Source organism: Oryzias melastigma, linkage group LG23 (assembly GCF_002922805.2).
Source record: "Oryzias melastigma strain HK-1 linkage group LG23, ASM292280v2, whole genome shotgun sequence".
Taxonomy (NCBI): domain Eukaryota; kingdom Metazoa; phylum Chordata; class Actinopteri; order Beloniformes; family Adrianichthyidae; genus Oryzias; species Oryzias melastigma.
In genome coordinates this window covers 427,234-450,763 of record NC_050534.1, presented here as the reverse complement: position 1 = coordinate 450,763, position 23,530 = coordinate 427,234, and the positions used below count along the sequence as shown (strand labels likewise).

At 38.2% G+C, this 23,530-nt stretch overlaps 2 protein-coding genes across 2 annotated transcripts in view; one reads left to right on the top strand and one right to left on the bottom strand.

The window, feature by feature from the left end:
- The window catches only part of LOC112160226 (solute carrier organic anion transporter family member 1C1), a 90,511-nt gene that overhangs the window by 3,739 nt on the left and 63,242 nt on the right, over positions 1–23,530 (top strand). The gene's annotated exons all lie outside the window — the stretch shown is intronic.
- Positions 1–23,530, bottom strand: part of plxnc1 (plexin C1) — a gene marked incomplete in the record, with an annotated part of 45,482 nt that overhangs the window by 14,803 nt on the left and 7,149 nt on the right. Inside the window, 10 exon segments of the mRNA XM_024294619.2 lie at positions 4,243–4,389; positions 10,201–10,399; positions 10,488–10,612; positions 10,698–10,739; positions 11,196–11,299; positions 17,478–17,579; positions 17,699–17,792; positions 18,720–18,887; positions 18,968–19,138; positions 20,353–20,458. Coding sequence (XP_024150387.1) covers positions 4,243–4,389; positions 10,201–10,399; positions 10,488–10,612; positions 10,698–10,739; positions 11,196–11,299; positions 17,478–17,579; positions 17,699–17,792; positions 18,720–18,887; positions 18,968–19,138; positions 20,353–20,458 — 1,258 coding nt within the window.

The window sequence follows — 23,530 nt, the reverse complement described above, 5'->3', positions numbered from 1 at the left end:
TATAACCCAAAATGTGATGTCCATGTATGTGGTCGTCAGGTCTGAAGAGGTTAAACATGACTCACTGCTCTGCTGCTGATAATCCAAAGAGAAGGACATATTGTTCAAATCTGTTTGCACATGAATCTCGAGCTTAAGCAAAATTAAATATTTTTTATTGTGTATTTTTAACACATCTTTGCAAATATTTATTCAGTAAAATCTATTTTCCCCCTTACAGTCACAGTTTGGATTATCATGACTGTCAGGCATTAGAAAGTGAAGTGAAATGCCAGAGTTCTGATCCCTAATCCACAGCGACCATCATCTGTCAAACCACGCCCCCTCATTGAGCGAAAATAAACCCTGTTTTTCAAAAACAACAAATTCAGAGAAATTCACTCCCCACAGAGATGTCATGAATTAAATATCCAACATTGATGAAGTCAAAAGTTTAAGCACCAAAGGTAAAAATTACTATTTTAATATGGGAATTAATGGGAAATTCCTCACTCTGTTAAATCATTTAAATCGCAAACAACCAATTCCTGGATTCAGATGTCCCAGAATTACAAATCTAAAAAACTATGAGGGTTTAGGCCCCACCCACTTTCACTGAAAGACATTGTGAAATAAAGAAGTCATTTAAAAAAAAGTACATTGCAATGAAAGCTCTTCTGAGAAAATATGTATTAATAAAACTGACATTCCAGTTAATAATCATCAAAATGCTGTCAAAAGCAAAACCACACAACCTCCACAGCAAGAGTTTCATTTCAGATTTTCAGTGCTACTATCAAATTCTCTGTAAGATATTCACTCACTGATTGTTTGCTTTGACCGATTTTATCCAGATGTTTTATTGTGTTTGAAGCTCCATAGAGAATAAACTGTAGGTGTAGATGGTACTAAACACAGCTCGGTTTGTTTCTAGTTTTTGTTTTCTTTCTTTAAAAATGAAAGTGGCTCAGTTTTGATTTTCTACTTGAGATCGTGTCATCAAGGCCTAGAAATGACGCAACATTTTGTTCTTGTACACAAATCCATGTTGCAGAAACTTGATGTGGAAACCTTAATGTGCTCATCAGAGAAACTGTTCTACTTCCTCATTGGTTCAAACTGCTATCTGCTATCTTATACTAGTGAACTTTGAGACATTTTTGAACTATTTACAAAAAGGAGAAGTTACAGTATAAAAAGGCTGAATTCAGAGGGAAAAAAATACATTTTTACAACAGTGGATTTGGAGAAGTCCGATGAAGAACGGTGAAATTAACTATTTTTATTGAATCACTGCAGCTATTACACTTACTACTACTACTGTTACTGCATTGAGATGATCTTATGTAGCAGGATGTCTTTTATTTTGAAAGGAAATTCTGTGAAAAGTTAAAGGATATTTTTTTTCAAAGTTTGTTGTATTCTAGCCAGATCCGGGCCCTGGGCCTTGACTTTGACATGTGGTCTAGGGTGTATACCACCTTTTCCTGATAGTCGCTGAATGGGCCCTTGCAACCCTGTGACCCCAAAAAGGACCAAGCTGGTTGTAGTTTCTTAAAACTTTAGCTGAAAATGGCAAATGATGTGTAATAAAAATATGGCAGCAGGACTAAACCATCTGAAGCTCATCTTTTTAAAGGACCCCTTTGATGAAAATTGTGTTTTGGGTGTTTGGAATATGTTCTTGTGGCTTTTTTTGGTTGATGGGGGATATACACTGAACAAAACTATAAACAACACTTTTGTTTTTGTTCCCACCTTTTCTAACAGGGGTGCTCATTTCATCGATCCTGAAGGATATGTAGGTAGATTGCTCCATAAATACATAACCACTATAAAAAGTATTTAAATAAAAATCTGTCAGTGAATAATCATCCTCACCGTGAAGTACGTTGCTTGATTGACATGCAAAACGACCAGTCGAACATCCTTAGATTGATGCCTCACTGCACATGCGTGTTTTACCGTTTAACACCGGAGCTTGCGCCGCTTTTCTCCTCCAGAATCTGCTGGAATTTCATTGATCGTGTTAACAGTTGAAAAGTTACAGTATGTTAGAGTTTTTGTCTTTAAGCTTCACCAGCGACGCCTCAGGTGTTAAAGGGTTAACTCATAGATGGTCTATGGTTGGACTACACATTCTTCATGCCCTCAGAAAGAGTTTGCTGGCTCGGCTGCGTGCCAGGTCCCCAGTGGAGGACCACTCCGGCCCACAGGAGCGTGTATTAAGGCCCCTGCCGTCCCGCGTGCCCTCTTGCTAAATATTTTGATCTAGCGTCTCTGTGTTACACATCCTGCCTCAAATGTTTGTGTCTTCCTCACTTTTTGTTTCGGTTTACACATCTATGGACTCTGGTTGCGTTTTCTTGTTTACTGCCTCATTTTTTTTTTTTTTGGATGCAGGTGTTGCGTCTGCTGCTGCACACTTTCCCTGCCATTCTGTTCACCTGGCAGGTTGTTGGAGGCCTCACTCAGGCAGGTGTGGAGGGAGCAGAGCTGGAGGGAGCTGGGTTTAAAGTTTAGGTTTTATTGTGCTGGTTTGGTTTTGTTCTTTTTTCCCTCTCTGTCCTCAGCAGTCTTACACTGTTGGGTTTTGTTATTTTAGTTTGGGTTTTGACCTTTGTAGTCCTAGTTTGAGGTTTTTGTATATTGTGTGATTGCTTGTTAAACATTCACACTAGTGATTCTCCTGCTCCTTTCTGTGCGTTTTTCAGCATGTGAAAACTCAATCACACTTTCAGTGATTTCAGTTTCATTTGGTGTCAAAACGTTCAGCTTGTTCAGGACATTACTGCTTGTTTTATTGATGTTCATGAACTTTATAGTTTTTGAAATATTGAGGAAAATATACCCCAACAGGAAATAAATGAAAAAAGTCTTCAAATTTTGTATTTTTAAGTAGATTTGCAACAAATTCTTAAATATATTCCTGGGGTATGTTTTCATCTTTTATTGTAATTTTCCCCAAAAATTGAATTTAGCTAATATTTTAGCAACATGCTAACATTTTCGGCTAATTTGTTTTCTACTAGGTTTTTTAAGGCTAATTTAGAGCTTAGCTTTTATTTAGCAACGTGCTAACGTTTTTGACTAATTCAGTTTACTGAGGAATTTTAGGCTATTGTGGAGTTTAGTTAGTATTTTATCAACAAGCTAGCTTTTTTGGCTAATTTGTCATCTACTGAGGTTTTTTAATGCTAATTTGGAATTCAGCTAATATTTTAGCAACATCCTAACGTTTTGACTAATCTCTTGTCTACTAAGGTTTTTATAGGCTAAATTAGAGTTTAGCTTCTATTTTAGCAATAGGATAACGTTTTTGAATCATTTAGTTTACTGAGGGTTTTTAGGCTATTTTGAAGTTTAGCTAGTATTTATTGAGCCATCTGATTGGTCAATTTATAACTCTAATTACTTGTGATAATGGAAAAAAATCTTTTAAAAAAATTAGGATTAGAAAAAAGAAGTTAAGCAGAAAGCAGCAGAGGAAGAATGATTATTCTGACATATAAAATGACTGAGAAATAACTGTCTGTTTCCCAATGTAAGTTAATGGGACTTTGGCCTTTTTGCAACCCAGTGGTACTTCCTATATGAACACAGAAGTAGGGGGGCTTGCTCAGTCCAGTTCTTATATACATTCAATGGTTTGTCCCTCTTTGTATTTCTCCCCTAGACTCGGGTCAGGTCTGCTCATTGGGGACATAACACTCTGGAACCCACCTGTCATTGTTCTACATGGAATAATAATACTTTTCATTATTTCATTGACTCTCGCCTTGGTCCAAACAGAGCTCAGTCTGATCACCTCATCTCCATTACTTCCTAATCTTTTGATTTCTTGAGCCTTTGTTGATGGGAAAAACTTTATCCTTCTTTATTTTTTTACTCCTTTCTTTTTGGAGGCAGGTGGTTGGTTTTGCGGATTGGACTATTTGACTTAAATAATCTCTGTTGCCTGAGCACTCAGAGCTGCTTGTCTGATTTTGGTTATCAGATAATTTACCATAAAGGAAATAGACTTTTCATATGAAAATAATAAAGATTGTGTCTATCTTAAACTCAAAACCAGAAGGGGAAGTAACTCGTGTGCAGTCGAGGTTTGACAAGTAACCAACTGAAAAACCAGAAGAAGGAATTAGAGATTAATGGCCAGTGTGACATGTGGAAGTGGTGCAGACTTAAATGAAACGTCAGTACATAGAAAAGCTCTGCATGTTCTGGGAGTGATGCTCTGAAACCTGATGGTGTGTTTGTGCTCACCAAGGAGCTGAAGTTCTGAGCCTCCCACAGCAGCCAGTCCTCACTGAGGGTGTACAGAGCTTTTCCTGTCACGCAGTCCACCGGGCCTTTGGCAATCTGCTGCATGAGGGCACTCACCAGGAAGAACAAGTGCTGGCCCACACTTTCCTGCACCAAAACACAAATCCTGCTGGTTAAACTGGAGACATTCCTCTCAAACTAGATGTCTTTGTTGTCGTACACTCTGATCAGATAAAATGAAGGAAAAAATTCAGCACTGAAGGAGAAGTTCTGAGCAAAATGTCTCATCTGATTTTGAGAAGATAGGATCTGTTACCATAGTGATGCTTCGTTTAATGCTGGTGTCTTGTGACAACTGCAAGTTTAAACGGTGCAGCTTGACAAATTTATCACATGCATCTGTAATGTTAAAAGAAAAAAGGAAACGGCTAAATCGAAGTCATTTCTGCTAAGACGTTTTACATTTCTTGTCTTCTTTGTTTTAAATGTTTATGTGGAAATTTCATACCAAAGCTTTTTTTTTCCTTCTGGTTCAGCCACCAGACTGGCAGGGGCTTCTGGGAAAAAAAAATCATCTGGACCACAGACTGGTGCTGCCACAAGCGATTATTTTAAAAGTTGACTAATCTTAGATTATTTTTTTTGGATTAGTTGACTAATTAGGTTCGGGTTTCGACTGGATGTAAAACACTCATCTTAACCATTGTTGGCTTTTGTAACTATATTTTAGCTATATGTTAACTAAAAATAGATACAATAGTTTATTAAGCCTTAAATGAATCATGCAGCTTTTCTCCTTCATTTGTTTCTGGCATTAAAACAAGATTAAAATCAAATGAGGTAATCTGAGTCATCAGCAAAAATAAATAAAAGCCTGCAATTATCTTTTTTGAGCTTTAAAACATATATTTGATAAATCATGGTTGTATTTTAAATATTTTAAAATGCATAGACGCATATAGACAGATTCAAAATATTTCCTCACTGAGGCCCATTTATAAAACCAAAGCATCAATGACATCTTCGAACTTGAGATATTCCTACACATAGAAAACTCAGCACGCCCATATAAGCAAAGTTTTGTGAGACGTTGTCTTAATCAAAGAGGGAAAATGTCTATCAGCAGATCGGTGAACGTTTCAAAATTCACGCTCTTTGAAACAAGCAACATGAGCACGGCGCGGAATATGAATGAAGCCTTGGCTGAGTGGTTCGCCTCCAGCGTAAATTCATAATCCGTGGCGCCATCGCGGCGTATGGTTTGAAGACTCCTGATTCTCAAATGTTCACTGCACAGACAGAGCGGTACTGTAGACACAGATCTGCTACAGGTCTTCCGGTTTATCTCCATACCGACAGAAATAACACACGCTCCATTTAAACCTGTGAAACTGCAGCGGCAGAGCTTGCTCTTTATGCACTAATGTTAGCTTAGCTTCCCTGGACAAAAATCATCTCTTCAAGGACTAGTAATGGGGTTGTGGGTCATTTTCGGTGTTAACTGTATTTCGCCTTATATTTACCATTTCCAAATGTTTTGGCGTGTTTTGAGCAAGAAATATTGAAATAAAACGGCATTTTTGAGGCCAAATTTGGCAAACCTGTCTCTTCCGGGTGAAAAGCTCCGTTTTGGTCACGTGGTGCGTGTGACGTAACAGGGGTTAACATAGCAAGATAGCTTCTCCTTTGCGTGTCGGAGCTAGCGATAGCGGCGATATTTCCAGGTCCACAATTCTGTCTTCAGACTCAGATTGTGGAAACATTTGTTCTGAAAGTGACGCTGATTCAGAGGCGCCGGGTGTTTGTGGTTTGAGGACTGTAAAGCCCTATCAATTTGAGCTGGCAGCGCGGAAAGTAAGAGCTCACTATTTGGCAATGACACTGACAGTGACGCTGAGAATGCCGGCGAAAACAACGATGTTCCTCAGTTAGAAGGACGGGCTGGCAATACAGATTGGTGGAGCATCTCGTGAAGCTTTAGTTACAGATCGGTTTTAAAAACAAAGAAATTCTGAACCTTTTGCCGACTTTAAATCAAATCAGCATCAATTAAACTGTCTGCAGAGATCCTGCAAGCCACCATCAATGATTAATAAACTGCAAATCAAACAAAGAAACTTCCAAACATGTGCAATGTTTTAAACATTCAGGCCATGTCCACACGTAGCCGGGTATTTCTACAAACGCATATCTGCTGACCTCCGTTTTATAAAAAGTGTTGCGTCCACACATGATCGTTTTAAAAATAATTCCATCCACACATCCCCGCATACTTGCGGTCTTGGACGCGGTTATGAGCTGCCAGAACAGTAGTTGACAGTGTTTCCATTAGGGGTGTGCCAAAATATCGATATTGGGATATATCGCGATATATAGTCCTGCGATCGATTCTCGATGGGTTCTCACCAAGTATTGATATTATATTTTCATTAGAAGAGGCTGCAGCGCTGAGCGTCTGAGTCGCGCGCCGGAACTATTGTGCAGATGGCCGCGCTGCGTCGGACTTTTAATAGCGATGCACGCGCTCGTTCGGGAGAAGCACCGGCGAGATACAGGCTCTGTAGCGCGTGTGTGAAGCATGTCTACCTGTCAGCATTTATCATCCATCTGTAGGAGATCCAGCCGGTAAGAAGTGACTTTGTCTGAGCGCTAGAATGTCAACATCACTTACTTCCTGTTTGCTGTGGGAACTGGGCGCGTGCTTCGCAGTTGTTTGTGTACACTTCAGGTACCGGTAGGAATTTTCGTTTTTATACACTCTAATGTTTAACATGCTGGTCTACGGTGTAACTTTGAAAACGTCACATTATAAATTTACCAAACAATGTAATTACTTGTTGCTAATGTTAATTTAAAGTAATTCTTAAATAAAAAAGCAGGATTTGATGTATGAACTTAAATTTAAATGTAATTAAAATAAAGTACATTAATTCACTTTAAAATTAGGGAGGTTTCTGATTAATTGAAGCACTTAAAATTATATTTATTGCCATTATTATGTGTGTTTTAAGGATTTTACCTATTGACTGCTGACTGACCAAATGTAAAAAAGATAAAGATTGGAAAAATAATCTCAAGTGACAGTCTGAGTAAATCAGCCTTCATTTTTTGATGCTCAGCCCTTTTCAAGTGAGGGGAACAAAAAATGCTTGTCAAAGACATAGTGTTACTGATTTCAGCAATGTAGCACTAAAGTGTCTATAATTTGTTGCACAAAATAAGAAAAGTTGTTTATTATGATTGTGTTTAAGCTGAAAAAGATAAATGGGGATATATTTTCCCAAAAAACACATTCTTCTATATAATGCTAGTTATTAGAGAAGATTTTTACCAATTATCGCAGTATCGCGATATTATCGATATCGTGAGCCATGTATCGCGTACCGTATCGTATCGTGAGGTACCTAGTGATTCCCAGCCCTAGTTTCCATTAACACTGAAATTTTGCAAATTGGAATTTCGATAATAAATCCTCCTAATGGAAACACCACAATTTTGAAAAAACTCGCATCTTTTGAAAAAAAAAAAGTTTTTGCGCTTAGAGGAAGTGGTTTTTGGGGAGTATCAAAAAAGACATTTTTCGAAAAACTGTTTTGGAGACACTTCTTTTCGAAAAAGATGCGCCTCTTTTGTGTGTCTGTCCTGAGCGCAACACAGCGGACGGCAGGAGAGATCTAACAGCTTCATCTCCAGCTACACTTCTGCAGCTTGGAGCCTGAAGAGGCTGAAGTCTCGTTTGAGGCAAAGCACGAGTGCAGGTACAGAAACTTAAATGGATCTCGCCGTGTTTTTAAACAGAAAAAGGTCCAGCAGCTTACTTGCTGGAATGGTTATTCATTTAAAAACCGCTGAACAGGTTTCTCACCTGAGACTGTCAATAGACTCTGCGCGGCACACGCTCTCCAGATAGAGCTGTAACGTCACCGCAATGCTCCTTTTTTAGTAAATCAAATAAAAAAAAATACTTGTTCTCATTCATCGCCGTGTTTTTAATGACTTATCGCGTGAGTTGGTTTGTGCTTTATCACAAAATGATGATTTAATGGAAACAGTGTCATTTCGAAACATTGCTTTTTTCAAAATTCCTAGAATTTCGATAGTTTTGTGCAAATGTGTAATGGAAACGCAGCTAGTACTGACGTGTATGCATTAATTGTCGCAAAAAGTGACGTTTAAAAACGTAAATCACCGATTTATTCATGTCCACACGCAGACGCAAAAGCGAAGTTTTCCAAAATCTTCACTTTGCCGGAGTTTTCCAAATGCACCGTTTTCAGTGACTTAAATCTTCGGTTTCGTGTGGATGATAGGCCAAAACATATAAAAATATATTTGTTTTAGCAGATATCCGCCGATGTGTGGACAAGGCCTCAGTTTACCTGTTGAAATCAGAAGGTTTTCACAGTTTAGTCGGTCTGATTCTGCTCAGTGTTCATTCACAATAGGCTCATTTCAATTGTAAATCTCGTAAATTTACGACTTTAAAAATCATAATTTTAGTATTTTTTTTTTTTTTTGGTGGCCCTAATACTTCTTCGTACCATAACACCAATGTTTATAGAATTCAACTTTGCCGCAGCGCACACACATACATGTATCTGTTGACAACCCTGGGTCCGCCTGCATTCTGCTGTTGGCGCTGTCTCACTCACATGACGTCAACGCGTCACGTGACCCAAATCGAGCCGTTTCTGAAGCAGGGCGAAATGCAAGTGTGATTTGTCGTTGATTTTGTCAAATTTTACAAAAACCTTTGTCAACGGTAATTATTTGTTATTTTTGATACATTAGAACATATGGAATATATCTGGATACGCATTTTAGCTTTGTCCCAGCCCATTACTAACCCTTTCAGTGTGACTATGCTCCGTCACAACACGCTTCGTCTTCACATGTTCATGCATCACCGTAATGCTGTCCTGGACCACAAGTTCTGCCTTGCAGATAAGCATTCAACACTTTTTTTCTTTTTTTGTTTTGAATGTTTCCCACACTTTCAAGCTCTGTTGGCGTTTTGTTATGGTACCTGAGCCTTCCCAGAACTTCCTGGGACATCACCACTGACCTGGATTAGCATTACAGTGCATGTATGAAGAGAAGGTCATTAGAAAGCACCCACCGTAGTTTTGACATAAAGAAAAAGAACAAGCAAAAACAACACTTTGATTACCAAATTAGTTGTCGAGCATTTTAATAGTCGACGTAGTCGCGACTAATCGTGGCAGCACTACCACAGACATGGTTATATGAGTTAAGCTTCTACTGATGTTGTGATCCGTCAAAATTATTTTTTTTAAGAGAACCATGACTAAGTGAAATGGTCGGAAAGTGCTTGGGTGTTTCCTGTAAAGAAACTTTTGAATTCAGTAACTGCAAAAGGAGAAGAGGTTTGAGGCGTCCTGTGTGTTCTCCTTTTGGAGAACGTTGTCTTGTGTCTTTTTTTATCGTATACTTGTTTAGCGCTTCCTACCCTCCTTCAAAGGCCCAAAGCGCTTCACAGTCACAGACCCATTCACACATTCATGAACTCATTCACACACTGGTGGTGGCTCCGCTGCCGAACACCGGTGCCAACCTCCCACCAGAGGCAATTCGAGGTTAGGTGTCTTGCCCAAGGACACTTCGACACATGGGCGGGCAAGGCGGGAGTCGAACCCACTCACTTCTGATCAGGAGTCAACTGCTCTACAGCTGCAGCACGGTCGCCCCAATTTGCTTTTTGCTTTTCGGTTTGTTGGGGTCAGTCATTATTTGGTTTATGTCATTTCTAACGCACAAAACTTGTAAAATTGGATCAAGTATATTATGCCACAATCAAGAGGGTTGTGGTATCCCTTAGGGTTCTTTCCTAGTTCTTGTCTTATTTATAGTATTTTTATGTTTTCCTCGAATTGTAAAAGCTTTAAAGTGTATTTGTTTGGTCATCAACTCAAATCTGACAGTTTGAGGGCCACATACTCGCAGGAAGCCGTAGAGGCAGATGGACATCCAGTTGGTTAACAGCTTCTCCACTGTGGACTCAGTGCGTCGCAGTAGCAGTTTGGGTTGGGTGTTGCTCTTCTGCTGCATCAGGTCTTTGAGCAGAACCTCCATCACCTCAGTCAGATACGTCAAATTGCTATGAAGTGCTACGGTAAGAAGGGAGGCTAGGGAACACCTGGAACAGATGGGAGAATCTCAACATAATGCATCGTGGGAAGATCCTGCCATATGTGTAACGTATGCACAAAAGAAGGAAAACTTACCGATCTTTGATGCCAAAACTCTTCTGCTCTTCCATAGCTCGGACCATTGTGGTAAGAAAGAATTTGTCCTCAATCAGCTTGAGCAAAAGCTGACAGCAATTATCCAGCTGTACCTTCACCCCATCCTGATGGCGGACAGTTCAGAAACAACACATTAACACGGTGAAAGTGATCCAAACCCAGCTGGCTGCAACTACTACGAAACCTTACCGGACCAATGTCTTTGACACACAGCGACAGTAAAGCTTCACTCTGAAAAAAACCCCAACAAAAATACCCAGTTAATCTGGCCCAAAGCATTTCTAGACTCAAACAGGTAGAAAATAGCTGTACTTTATTTTTTAGACAACACCTCCACGTTTACTGCAGGGATAACAATCTAAAAATGACCTGTGATAGGTAAAGTTCTAGATGTTTTACGACTGTAAAACCCCTCACTTTGTACACTTTTCTCTTTTGTTAGAATGCTCAAAGTTCAAACTTTTGACAAAAAATTAATCTAGCATTATAAAATAAAAACAAAGGTCTGATTGCGATCAAAGATTTCTGTAGATTTGGCAAACTGAACATTCTGTACAGGAGACACGGTACAGAGGAGATCGGGACACAGAACACAATTTGTTGTCAGAAAAAAGGTTGATTTTTGTGTATTTTTTGTTGAATTAAGTTCCAGTTTCTATTTGTGTGTGTTTGTGTGACAAAGGTTACCTCAGGAAAGAAGATTTTTGCAGCAAAGTGCTTGTAGTCCAGAAATGGAATTGCACCAACATTCTCTATCAGATCAGCTTTCTCCGTTTGCAAATCCACAAAGCCTGCAGGAGACAATTTAGAGAGGCTGCTTTTAACTTTTTGGTTTGTTCAAAACCAAAATGGAGGACATATAGTCTCAACCACGTGTCAAGGCCCGGGGGCCGGATCCGGCCCTCTGGGTCATTACATCCGGCCCTCCAGATCATTTTATTTTGTTATTAATGACCTGATGTTATCTTGTCCTCATTTCCATCTTGCATAATTTTGACAAAATATATTTTTGTGATGAGTAAAATATTGAAAGTTGTTTAAGTTTAGATTGATTTATTCTGAAATAATATTCCTGCCTTTTTATTTTTCATAAACATGTTAAAAAAATTGCACTTTTAAAGTTTTAAAAATTGGTATTCTACTAGCTTTTTGGACGAATTTGGCATTTACTAAGATTTTTGGCTATTTTGGAGTTTAGTTAATATTTCAGCTACATGCTAGCTGTTTTGGCTAATTTAGGCTTTTTAAAAAACGTCTTTAAGCTGTTTTAGAGTTTAGCTAATATTTAAATGCAAGCTGTTTAAGCTAACCTAAGTTTTTTTTAAGGCTAATTTTACATTTGGCTTCAGTGATTTCAGCTATCAGCTTCAGCATTTTCAGCTATCAATTTCAGGATCTTCAGATATCAGCACCAGCATCTTCAGCTGCCAAATTCAGCTTACAGCATTCACACTAGCATTATTGCAGGTAATGCTATATATATTATTCATAATTATGCTAAAAAGTTACGTTTTTAAAGTTTTAAAATTTTCATTTTAGAGTGTTTAATAAATATTTATTGTGTTCGGCTCACGACCTATTAGTATTAGATTTTGGCCCCTTGTGCGATTTTGACACCCCTGGTCTAAACATAAAAAAAGTGTGGAAACTGCCTATATTTGGCTGAATGCTGCAGTCAAGCGTCTCCTACTCCTGTGTGTGTTAACCCTTCCGCTCTCCTTGGCTTGTTTACCTAAATAGTGGGGTCATCTGGACCCCACAGGACAGTGCGCTGAACTTTTTTCTATCTTTGATTTTTGAGTTTCACTGATGTCCATGGTAGACATAAAATCCTGTCCACCTTTGTCCACATTTGTCATGGAAGGAATCACATCAGTATGTGGTTGGAGTCATCTGGACCCCAAAGAGAGCAGAAGGGTGAGGGGATGCAACAATAATATTATTTAGATTTATTTTTGAAAGCTTAACATTTGGAGGGAAAAAAAGCTGTTCAGGATGTTTCACATCTAAAAAAGAGAAGAACAAAGGAGTCTGTCTTTGGATGTGAAAACAGTAAAGGGAAGTGGTGAAACTTGATGACTCGTTTTGAGTCAAAGACAGTTCCCAAAAATGTTTGTGACTGCAGGGGCTATGGCCTTTAGAGGAACAAAAGCATAGAGGTGTTAGGAGTTGAAAAAATGATGTGCTAAACAAGTTAAAAATAAAAAAGCCAACATAAAAAGTCAGAAAATTGTGCTGACTGACAGTCTAAAACACTGCCACAGCCTTTATTTCTTTTAAAAAACGACAGTGAACCTCATCTATGGATTAATTCTGGTTGGGCTTATTAATGCTGAAGCAATTTAGAGGTACACAGTGCTGTGTTAAAATGTCTGTCACAAAGTTTGGGTGTCATTTAATGCTGGGCGATATGGCAAAAAAAGAAAATCATGATTTTTTTAAATTTTATTTTATTTCACAATTTTGATTTTGTCACGATTTCTTTAAAATAAATTCAAATTGACAAAAATTGAATTATGATGATTTTAGTTGAAAGAAGTAAACGCATTTTGAACAAATATTTATATTTATTCAATTTAAATAGTGATTATCTATCAAGATTAATCTGTAAATAGTGCAAGAATTGAGCCTTCTACTGCTACAGATAATACATTGCTGTCAAATGAACAGTTTCTAAATATCAGTGAGTTTTAATTTTTCCTTTGTGCTAAAATCCATAAAACAGAGCTTGTAAATGATTGTCACCAAAGACCAGAAATGAGGGAGATTGATGAAGTTTATTGCATGAATGACTGATAAAGTTTAGTAAAGTCCTTTCCCTATTAAAAACATCTCAAAGTGCTTAATAATAATAATAATATGAATAAAAACACCCTTTACCACATTTTCAAATGGAACTAAAAGTTTAAAACTATTTTTGGAAAATTTACCTTCAAATTTACCTTTAAATAGACGATTTCATTGTACTTTGAGAAAAAGGCTCCAGCTAGCATCTTTAACTGATACAAAAACATGTTTTAAACTTGGATGATAACATCAACTACACCTACCAAACTGTTAAGATTCAAACACAGAGATAATAGCAGTAAATGTTGTGGCAGGTTAAAGTTTACATCCACAGCTCCTTCACTAACATCTGCTCTCTGTGTTTGTGTCACTGAGCAGAAAGCTAGCGTTAGCGTTAGCGCTGTTTATTCTAGCTGGGCTTTCTCTGGTCCGTACGACCAAGAAAAAAGCTCAACAGTGACGCCACGGATTAAGAAAATTATGTGCGAACTCACTTACACTTCTTACAAAGAAACAAAAAACAAAAAAAAGTGCGACCAACAATAAGATTTAGGCTCTTAAAGTAGCTAGACGAGCTAGAAAAAACAATGCAGCAACGTGCATCTATACCGCAAATGTTTTTGCCTTTGTTTTGTCCCTACGGATCCCTCACCACCCCCCGGCCATATTCCCGCTCTCTTCATCTTACTTTGTCTAATCTCCAACTCTGCATCAGTATTTTATTTAACTTTTTTTTGTAGTATATTTTGTTTCATTTAACCAAGAGGGAAGTCAGGGCCAACAGTTTACACCAATTTGTTTGATTAGTCACCTACAGTTTCACTGCACCAAAGGCAGCTGGATGGCTCATTGGGCCAAGTATAGAGATTGCACGCAGGAGCCATGGGTGTCCATCTCCACCCAGATTGGGTCCTTAGTCAAGACCCTTGACGCTGCTGCCTAACTGGGTCCCTGTGCCCCTCAAGTACAGGGTTGCATCAGGAAGGGCATCCGGAGTAAAAACTCTGCCAAATCACTGATGCAAAACAGTGGGTGCTGTTACGCTGTGGAGACCCCGAAAGGGATAAGCCGAAAGGTGAAGAAGAGTTTTACTTCACCATAATTGTAATAATTATTAATTAATAATGAAGTAATGAAGGTTTACGTAGTCTAGTAACTGTAATTCAATGACTGAAATTTGAACTGTAATTTGTTTTGTTACTCAGTTACTGACTAGTAATTGTTCTGAAATTCAAGAATTTAGTTTTTTTTCTTCATCAATAGGGTGGAGAAATTGGTCTTAATTTTTCCTATGTAAGGTCTTAAAAAGTCTTGAATTTAACTTGAAAAAATGTGTAGGAACCCTGTATAATGTTTATTTTAACAGTACGAGTCTGTTTTTTGAGTTACTAATGAGGTCAGGAGAAACAAGTATTGAGAATAAATTCTGCATCTAATGCTTCTAATGTGGTAACAAGTCACAAACAAGTTTTGGAGATACTGTGAGAACATGTAATAAAGTTTGACTGACTGGACCTATCTCAGATTCTTTTGTCTCTCTTAATGTGCCTTACAGCTGGGTGCACCTTTGATTTGACATAAGTTAGAAAATTTACCATTTATTGCTGGTGTGCCTTATGATTCGGTATGCCCTGTGGTGCAAAAAAAATGATAAGATCTTATAAGAAAACTCCCATGTTTGATACGTTGATTTTTGTGTTTTTGCCTCTGGTTTTTGCATTGCAGAGCAACTGAGTACAAAGGATGTACAGATAAACTTATTTCATTCAATGAAACAGGAAATCTGAGGAAATCCAAAATAGCAAAAATTTGACCCCTTCCCTTCAAAAGTTATTCTTTGTCCTTTGGTTTTGAAAGTCAGCTTTGGGTGATTGTTTTCAGCAGGAAACAGCCTTCTACATTTTACTTTCTCAACTGACTTCATGACACTTGAATCCATAATATTCCATTATTATCCAAAGTCCCTGTTTCCTCTGACTCGAGGAAAGTTTCCACACAGACAACCTCAGGAACGTTTACTTCCTGCTTGATCTACAGCTGTCTTGGGTTAACGTGACTTTTTAAAAGTAATCTCTCTACAATAAAGCTCAGATTGCAGATCACATATCTGCTGTTCAAATCAGAGGTGGATCCTTCTTGATGACTGCAATGGAAGTGTTGGAAGATCTGTAGCAAACAATAGCCGTGATACTGTCAAAGCAGATATCATTTGAGCAGCCATGAGTTCTTTCATAGCCAATACTGTTAGGAACTGGTGGTGTAGGACCCAGTGTGCAGGAGACTGAACTTCGTGGTAGAAACTTAAACAGTTCATAAATGAGCTTAAACATGGAAAAACCTATGCAGAGTCAAAAAGGTGACCGAGCGAATGAGTGGACAATGGCAACCTGAAAACAAAACATTTATGCAGGTTGAGGGCAATTAGTAGAAATGAAAACTGCTGTGGAGGATTAATAACATGACCCTGGAGTGACTGAATGACAAAAAATGTAACAAAACTGCACAATTTTAACAAATATTGAAAACGAAAATGATTCAAATAGGTCAGGGAGAATCATTTGAAATAACATGTCTAGTTGCCATCAAAATAGCCTTTTTAACATGTTTCAAAAAGCAAGCTTAATTTATAACTGACGTGTGTTGTTCCAAAATGGGTGTTTAAAAAAAAATCCCTAATAGGATATCAATAAAAAGCAATGTTTTGTTGCCTAAAACAGTGTCTTATACTGTATTTTAAAAATATATACTAATAAGTATGTTTTTTTTTCATTTAAATGAATAGTACAGCCATTGATGGAGTCGAGGTCAGGACAGTTAACCTTCTGGTTAAAGCGGGGGAGTATGGGGATGTTTTTATTTGGGTGTTGGGTGTTCAAATGTGCCACATTAATTAATTTGTCTACTACCTTTTTTTATGGGGGGGGGGCAATTTATCATTAAGACAAATCTTTTTTTTAGATTTTCATCAAATCTTTTTTTTTCTAGTCATTGAAGTATCAGATTATCATGCTGTTGCAACAAAAATACATCTATATTTCCTTACTGCTAAAATCCAAGGACAAATTTCTGTAGACTCAATCAGCCCTGATGTTCTCAATAGTTTCCCAGCCAGCAAGGCCAATGGGCCCCATATGGTTTAAAAGTGGGCAGAAAATGTGGGCCCCAAATGAGTTTGTCCACAGTTTACGCGGTGGCCTCACCTGTGTTTGCCCACATTGACTTAAGTGGCTACGCTAGGCAATCGCCTGGTGGACAGTAGACCGAGCTCCGCCGCCCAGGGTCCGGGAGAGCAAGTAAGCTCCGCCGCCCAGGGCCCGACATAACTAGCAGGGTCGCAGCCAAGGCTGAGTGTCCCTGGGCAGCAGAGCTAATGTGGCTAGAACATGTGGGGACACCATGGAAACTGCAGACAAACCCATTTTCTGCCCACTTTTAAACCATATGGGGCCTACTTGGCTGTGCTGGCTGACGTATTACTTGTAAAGAATTTAACAACATTACTCTAACAGTACATTCGATGGTAAATCAATAATAGAGATTAGAGTACAGAAATGATTTGGTGATGTGGAACTAACTTGTTCTTCTATCTCACTGTAAAGGGCTGCCTGGTCGGGCCTCAGTGACTCGCCTGGTCGGGCCTCAGTGACTCGCCTGGTCGGACCTCAGTGGCCCGCCTGGCTGGGCCTCAGTGACCCGCCTGAACCAGACAAAGTGTTTACTGATAATTGATGAATGAAATGAATCTAATTGGAGGAAAAACTTAGTGTTGTTTCTTCTGTGTGCAAAGTCCTAAGGTAGACATAACAAAGTACTACAGCTCCTTTGTGGGATTTGAACACAAAATAAAAAACAACAATGACATTGAGCCCTAGCTTTAACCACTAGGCCTCCTGTCCTGAGCTTCACTCCATCAATAGTTTTGTCATAATTCAAATGAAGTAAGTTTTAGAAACATGATAGAACATGGTGGAACGCAGCTCTCTTTACGTGTTATATCAAGGTAAAGCAACAAATTTTCCATGCTTTTCTTGAGACAACAGAAAAAATATGCAAATCATGCATCCCATTTAAAAAAAACTGCACTTAATAGATATTGTACTACTCTTTAACATCATTTTAGTGATAAATTATCAAAGTTTTTGTTTGCCTTCCAGCCATAGACTGTGAGATGGTCACACTGACCTTGCCTGATGTCATTCCTGATGTCAAGCTCCAGGTTTTCCATAAAGGTGTTCATCTGAGCTGTCAGCTTCTTCTGTTTTCTACGGTAGACGATCAGCACCACTGAAACGGAGCAAGTAAAGATGCAGAACTTAACACGTTTAAAGTTGTGCTGTTCTTCAGATGAGCAGCAGTGGAGTAAAATTGTGTCTTCATGAGTGGTGAATGCTTAGAGTTCTTACCGACTGTGATGATGGGGACCAGAAGAAGGGCCAGCAGCATCCAAAGTTGAGCTGCAGGTTGTTTTAGTATAACTATGGTGTCTCCATATTTTATCTGTAGAAGATTGGAGATCTTAACGATCAATGCTTTTAGAACACTAGAACCCAGTAAATGGTAAAACAAGTTTCAATAACTAAATGTAAATCTGTAATTTAACAGAGAAATCTAAAGATGAGCACCAGTCCAATTCTACACAAACCCAGAACACAAGCAACTATTGGAAAAGGAAGAACAAGCTTAGACCACATGTGTCGAAGTCAGGCAGGGGGTCCGGATCTGTCCAGCACGGTAATCGTATCCGAGCACAGATTTTATTTTTATCTCCAGGCTTTTTGTTCGGCAGCGTGTTCATATTTTGATCATTTTAACAAGATATATTTTATAGAGATCAAAATCTTTTGGGTAATTCTTAAGTGTTTTTTTTTTTTTTTTTTATGAAATTATATAAGAGTAAAGAAATTTGAGTGTTTTTACATTTAACGTTTAGTCTATTTCTAACTTGTATAGTTTTCACTAAATATATATTTATGTAGAGTAAAATATTGAAAGTTATATAAGGTTTAAGTTGATGTATTCTGGAATAATATTAATGTCTATTCTAATTCATATTTATGTTAAAAAGTTATGTTTTTAAAGTTTTAAAAAATTAGATTTGGTGTGTTTAATAAATGTTAATCTTTTTCGACCCACGACCTGAGGTGTGTTTTGGATTTTGGCCCCTTGTGTGATTGAGTTTAACCCATTTTTACTGCAAGTAAAACTCCAAAAAGATACATTTTTGATTCTTGAGTCTGATTGAGTTTTTCGTATGTCTAGAAAAGTAGGCAAGAAAACAACAGCATTTCTTTACTGCTATCAGAAAGTTTCTTTACAACATTTATTTTGCTTTCCCCCCACGAGATCTCTGGTATCAAAGGGTGAAATATTATCTTGATAATGTAAAATCAAGTAAAATGTTTCGTTTCTAGCCTGTAAGTTTACCTTCAACTGTTTAAAGTTTATGTTTCCGATGTTTTTGATCTCACAGATGAAAGAATCCGTCTTGTTGCTGCTTTCCTTTTCTTCCATGATGCAGTGATATTCCTTTTCATCATGGATTCCCCACACTGACAGCTCTTCTTTCTTTATGTCCAGCTTGTCGACCTTTTTCTAAAACAGGAATGAGAATACATTATTTTCAGCACATGTCCAAATGCCTTGTTATTCACAAGTTTAGAAAAAATCCTTACTTGAATAATAACTTGGACGTCATTTCCTTTCCTCGCATCTTTGAAGCTCGCAAACTTTGGATCTGGGTGGTAGATTATTTTTTTGGGACATTCCAACGTTTTATTTGCTACTTTTAAATAAATATTGATCTTCTGATTCTTCATTGATGCAGGTGTGTGGAAGAAAATAGCCTGGAAAAGTGGAAAATGATTGTTTCATTGAGTCTGTGCGCAGTAATCAAATAGACTAAACAAGAAATTCATGAAATGCAAGAATGCATAATATTGGTAACAGCAAAGGCTAATCACTAAGATGGCAAATTTATGCCACAAAGCAGAAGATAATATGAAATACTTCTATGCAGCTTATTGCACTGTTTTTCAAGAAATTACAGTTTTTTCAGTTTTTGCAGCAAAATGCTGTGATTCTCACGAGAAGTGTTCTAGTTTGAAATGCAGACACCTGTTGGGGCAGCAGCTTCAAAGAGTAAACCAAAGACACTGATCCAGTTGCTGAAGAAAGCTCTCTTTGACAGGGCTGTCTGCACATAAGATCTTTGGAAGTCAGAATAAACACCCCGGAAGGCCTTTAAACCACATTTTTTAAAGGAAACTCATTTGTATTTAAAATGCGATACTTTAACAAAAAAATGGCCTCAAGGTAAACATTGCTGTACTCTAAAACGTATGAATGATTTTGTTTCAGTCAGAATTTCTTTAAGAGTAATTTCTAAACCCTGATATCACGTCCTCTCAACAGGTCTAGCAGGAAGGAGAGACATCATTCAGAACTGTTAGTTTTATAGGCATTTACACAGTTCAGTGTCATTTGTGTCACACAATCAACCACTTTTACAATTTACTAAGATTTAGAAAATGTTTTTTTCTTGTTCTCAAGATGTTACTGCCAGGCAGCAGTGGATGGAGTTTAATTTTCACAAACAGAAACATGGCAGGGAGGTTTTCCATGTTTTTTTCATCAGGAAAAGTATTTTGAAAAATCCCAGAATTAAACTAGATTTCACGCAAAGCTGCTTGTTTAATCATAAAGTGTTTAACTGGCCAGTAGTCTTCAGAAAAAAAGCAGTCTGTATGTTTGTTAAAAAAAACACTGAGTGTGATTTTATGTGCAATGGAAACACTTTGCAGAATAAGTGCTTTATGAAAATATTTCCCCAAATTGTGTGAATGAAGAGCAAATTTAAGTAAACTTGCCTTCGCAAGAATTAAATGTTTTGACAAAAAACAATGCTAAATAGTTTTAAAACAGAAATTTAAACAATATTACATGTCACTTATTCAAATAATTATAAGATAAAAGTATTTGAAATGTGTTTTGTTGGTTTAACAACAATCTAGAGCGTGTTTTATAAGAAACAAACGACAGTTAATACTTTGAATGTCACCTTAGAGCTGATGTTTATAGGATGCAACACTTGTGAAGGGTCGATGTATGCAAGCTGCTCCACTAATTCCAAATTAGAGCCGTTGAGTGAGACCTTTCTCCTCCCACTGCAGAAAACAGAGAAGGAGCCAATCAGGGGACAGGAAACGGAGCGTAGCCAAAATCTTTTTCATATCTTAGCACGATTCTGATCCTTAGTTGGATAGTTCCATAACAGAAAGAGACATTCTGGTTTGGTTTAAAAAAAAAACAACTTTAGAAAATAGACTTCAGACTAAAAGTAAAAAAAATAGAACAAATGATTTACTGTGGCTCTGTTAGCTGCTTTATTTCAGAATCTGCAGATTTTGATTTTCATGCACACTTTAGGGTTAGCACAAACGGGCTCTAATTGATTCCTGAATCTTGCATTTGGTCTGTATTTACTGCTGCTTTGGTACTGTGGAGACATGCTGCAAGACGGTTACTGAGGAGACAACAGCTAAGAAGGTACACTGATCAGTGTTTCTGACATATCAATTGTTGGGAAAACAGTGTGACAAGCCATGTGTATCACGTTAAAAGTTGTTTTGATGAGCCTGCATTAATCCTACCACATATCAGTAATTTTCTGCATCTCATTGCTTCCTCCGCTACTGTGTTTCCATCCCAAAATGCCTAGCTACGGTGGCCGTTTTGGTCCAATTCTTCCACCCTGAGCACAGAGTCTATTCAGACTGCGGAAACTCAGTGAACCAGAGCTCAGTCTGATTGTAAACAAACCGAGACTACCACGAAAGATGAGTTGGAGAAAATTTCTGCTCTTTTTCAAACTGCATTTTCTGTCTGCTCTGGATTCACTATGATTTGAATAAAGAAAATACAGAAACGCTATTTAAATCTTTTCTTTATAAATGTCCTCCATCACTGGAAAAATGCCATGAGAACATGTCATAATCACAGAAAACACAATTCTCATCAGAGTGGGTTTTTAGGCTCGGCCGTTTAGTTATTCACTCATTGTTTAAAGTTTGTTAAAGAGGCTTCATGATTTTGATTCGACCTCTCTTTGGTCCAATAACTTATTCCTGACAAACCACATGTAAACCCAGATGGATCTAGCTCTCTATAACTGGTTCATGTTGGTGGTGGTAGTGCATTGGTTTGAGAGTTAGTTCTTTTACTGCATTTTTTGATCTAACTGTATGACTTTAATGTAATTTAAAATGGATGAAAAACCTCAGAAAGGATAAAAGGGGTCAAATCCAGAACCAGTAAAGTGACCCTGATTAAGTGGGATAACCTAAATCTTGTTCAGTGGCACTTCATGCCTGTGTCAGCTCACTTTTTACACCTGAGAAGGCATACGTCTTTAGTAATGACTTGTCTTCTTTTCTTTAATGTAGCTCCCTTTAGGGTCGGCACAGTAAACCATCTGCCTCCATCTAACCATATCCTTTCTATCCTTGTTCACACCAAACACCCACAAGTCCTCCTTGTCAACATCCATGAACCATGTCTTTGGTCTTCTTTTCCTACTTCCTGGTAGCTCCAATCTCTGCTTTCTTTTGCCAACATCATCACTGTTGCTCTTCTCAATGTGTCTAAACCATCTCAATCTGTATTTATATCCAGGACATCAACCATGATCTGTTCCTCTGATGAATTAATTCCTGATCCATCCTGGTCACTCCAAAGTGAGCCATAGCAGCATCATCTCTGCTGCCTCCAGCTCTACCTCTTGTCTCTTTCTCAGTCATCAAACCAACATGGCTGCTCTCTCTCACCACAGTCTTCTATAACTTCCCTTCCATTCTTACTAACACTCTTTAGTCACACATCAAATTCAAAACCTTCCTCCACCAGTTTAAACCTGCTTGCATATACCTCTTCACCTCTTTCCCTCTTTGTCCTGGACTGTTGACCCTAAGAACTTAAAGTCTTCAGCTTCTCCATCTCTGTTCCCTGAAACTTTACTGTTCCACTTGAGTTCTTTTCATTTATACACAGATACCCCGACCTTGTGGAGCTGACCTTCCTCCTCCTCTCCAGAGAAAACCTCCACCTCTCTAGATGTTCCTTCACTAGCTCACGACAGATCATATTTTCATCTGCAAACATCATGATCCACAGGGACTCCTGTGTAACCTCATCTGTCTGTCAGTCCATCACCACAGCAAACAAGAAGATGGTCCTTGGTGGTGTCACACCGCCTCCTTGAACCCTTCTGTCATATCTACAGCACATCTCACCACTGTCTTCCAGCTCTCGTACAACTCTACTTCTCTGTTGTTCTACACTTCTTCACAGAAACTACTGCTCATTTCTCAGTACCCTGTCATAGACAAACTTTCTCTGGTTCTACAAAAACATAATGGAGAATTCTTCAGGTAAAAATGTAAAGATCCCAAAACAATGTTGGACATTTATAGTTCTTGCTCACTAATGAACAAAACAATAAAAATAATTGTTAATATTCTTCTGACCTATTTCTACCCTTTTTTGTGGAATTGATGAAAAATTAAACATACACCTGCAAGCTGTGTGTGTTCATGATGAAAATGGCATTGACGCAGTTCAACTGTTTAGTTTGGTTTAGTGTAGGGGTGTAACGGATCATGGATGATCCGTGGTCCGTATAAATCAGAAGCCACGGTTCGGGACTCGTGTGTACCGCGGACCACTCCAACCCCCACCCCCAGCGTGCGGACACACCTCGGGCTCTCATATTTTAAATCAATTGTCGGTTCACATCGAATGGAATTCTCATCAACAGCTTCACGGTTATCTTGAAGTCTGTTCACCTGAATCTCCCGCTGCGTGTGGGAGGAGCTTCCAGGGTTTTTCCTGCACAGAGAATTTGGTGTCCTAGGAGCCCAGACTGAGAGAGGGTCCACGGAGACCCGAATGATGACAAAATGATACAACAGAAAAATTAATTTCAGTAAACCAATAACCAATTCGCAAATATTTTATTTTTTAATATCAAGGTAACAATAATTATATATTTTGTTTTGGAAACATCGTCACCGGACCCCCCTCCTCTACATTGAAAATGGTTCGGTCCGGGATTACTCTTCCGTAGCTGTTCGTTACCAACAGACCACAGAGTTTGAGGGAGAGAAGACACGCTTTAAAATCAGGAGTTTAAACACCTGATTTAGAAGAGAACCTCCATGAAAAAAGAAAAAGGAGACAGT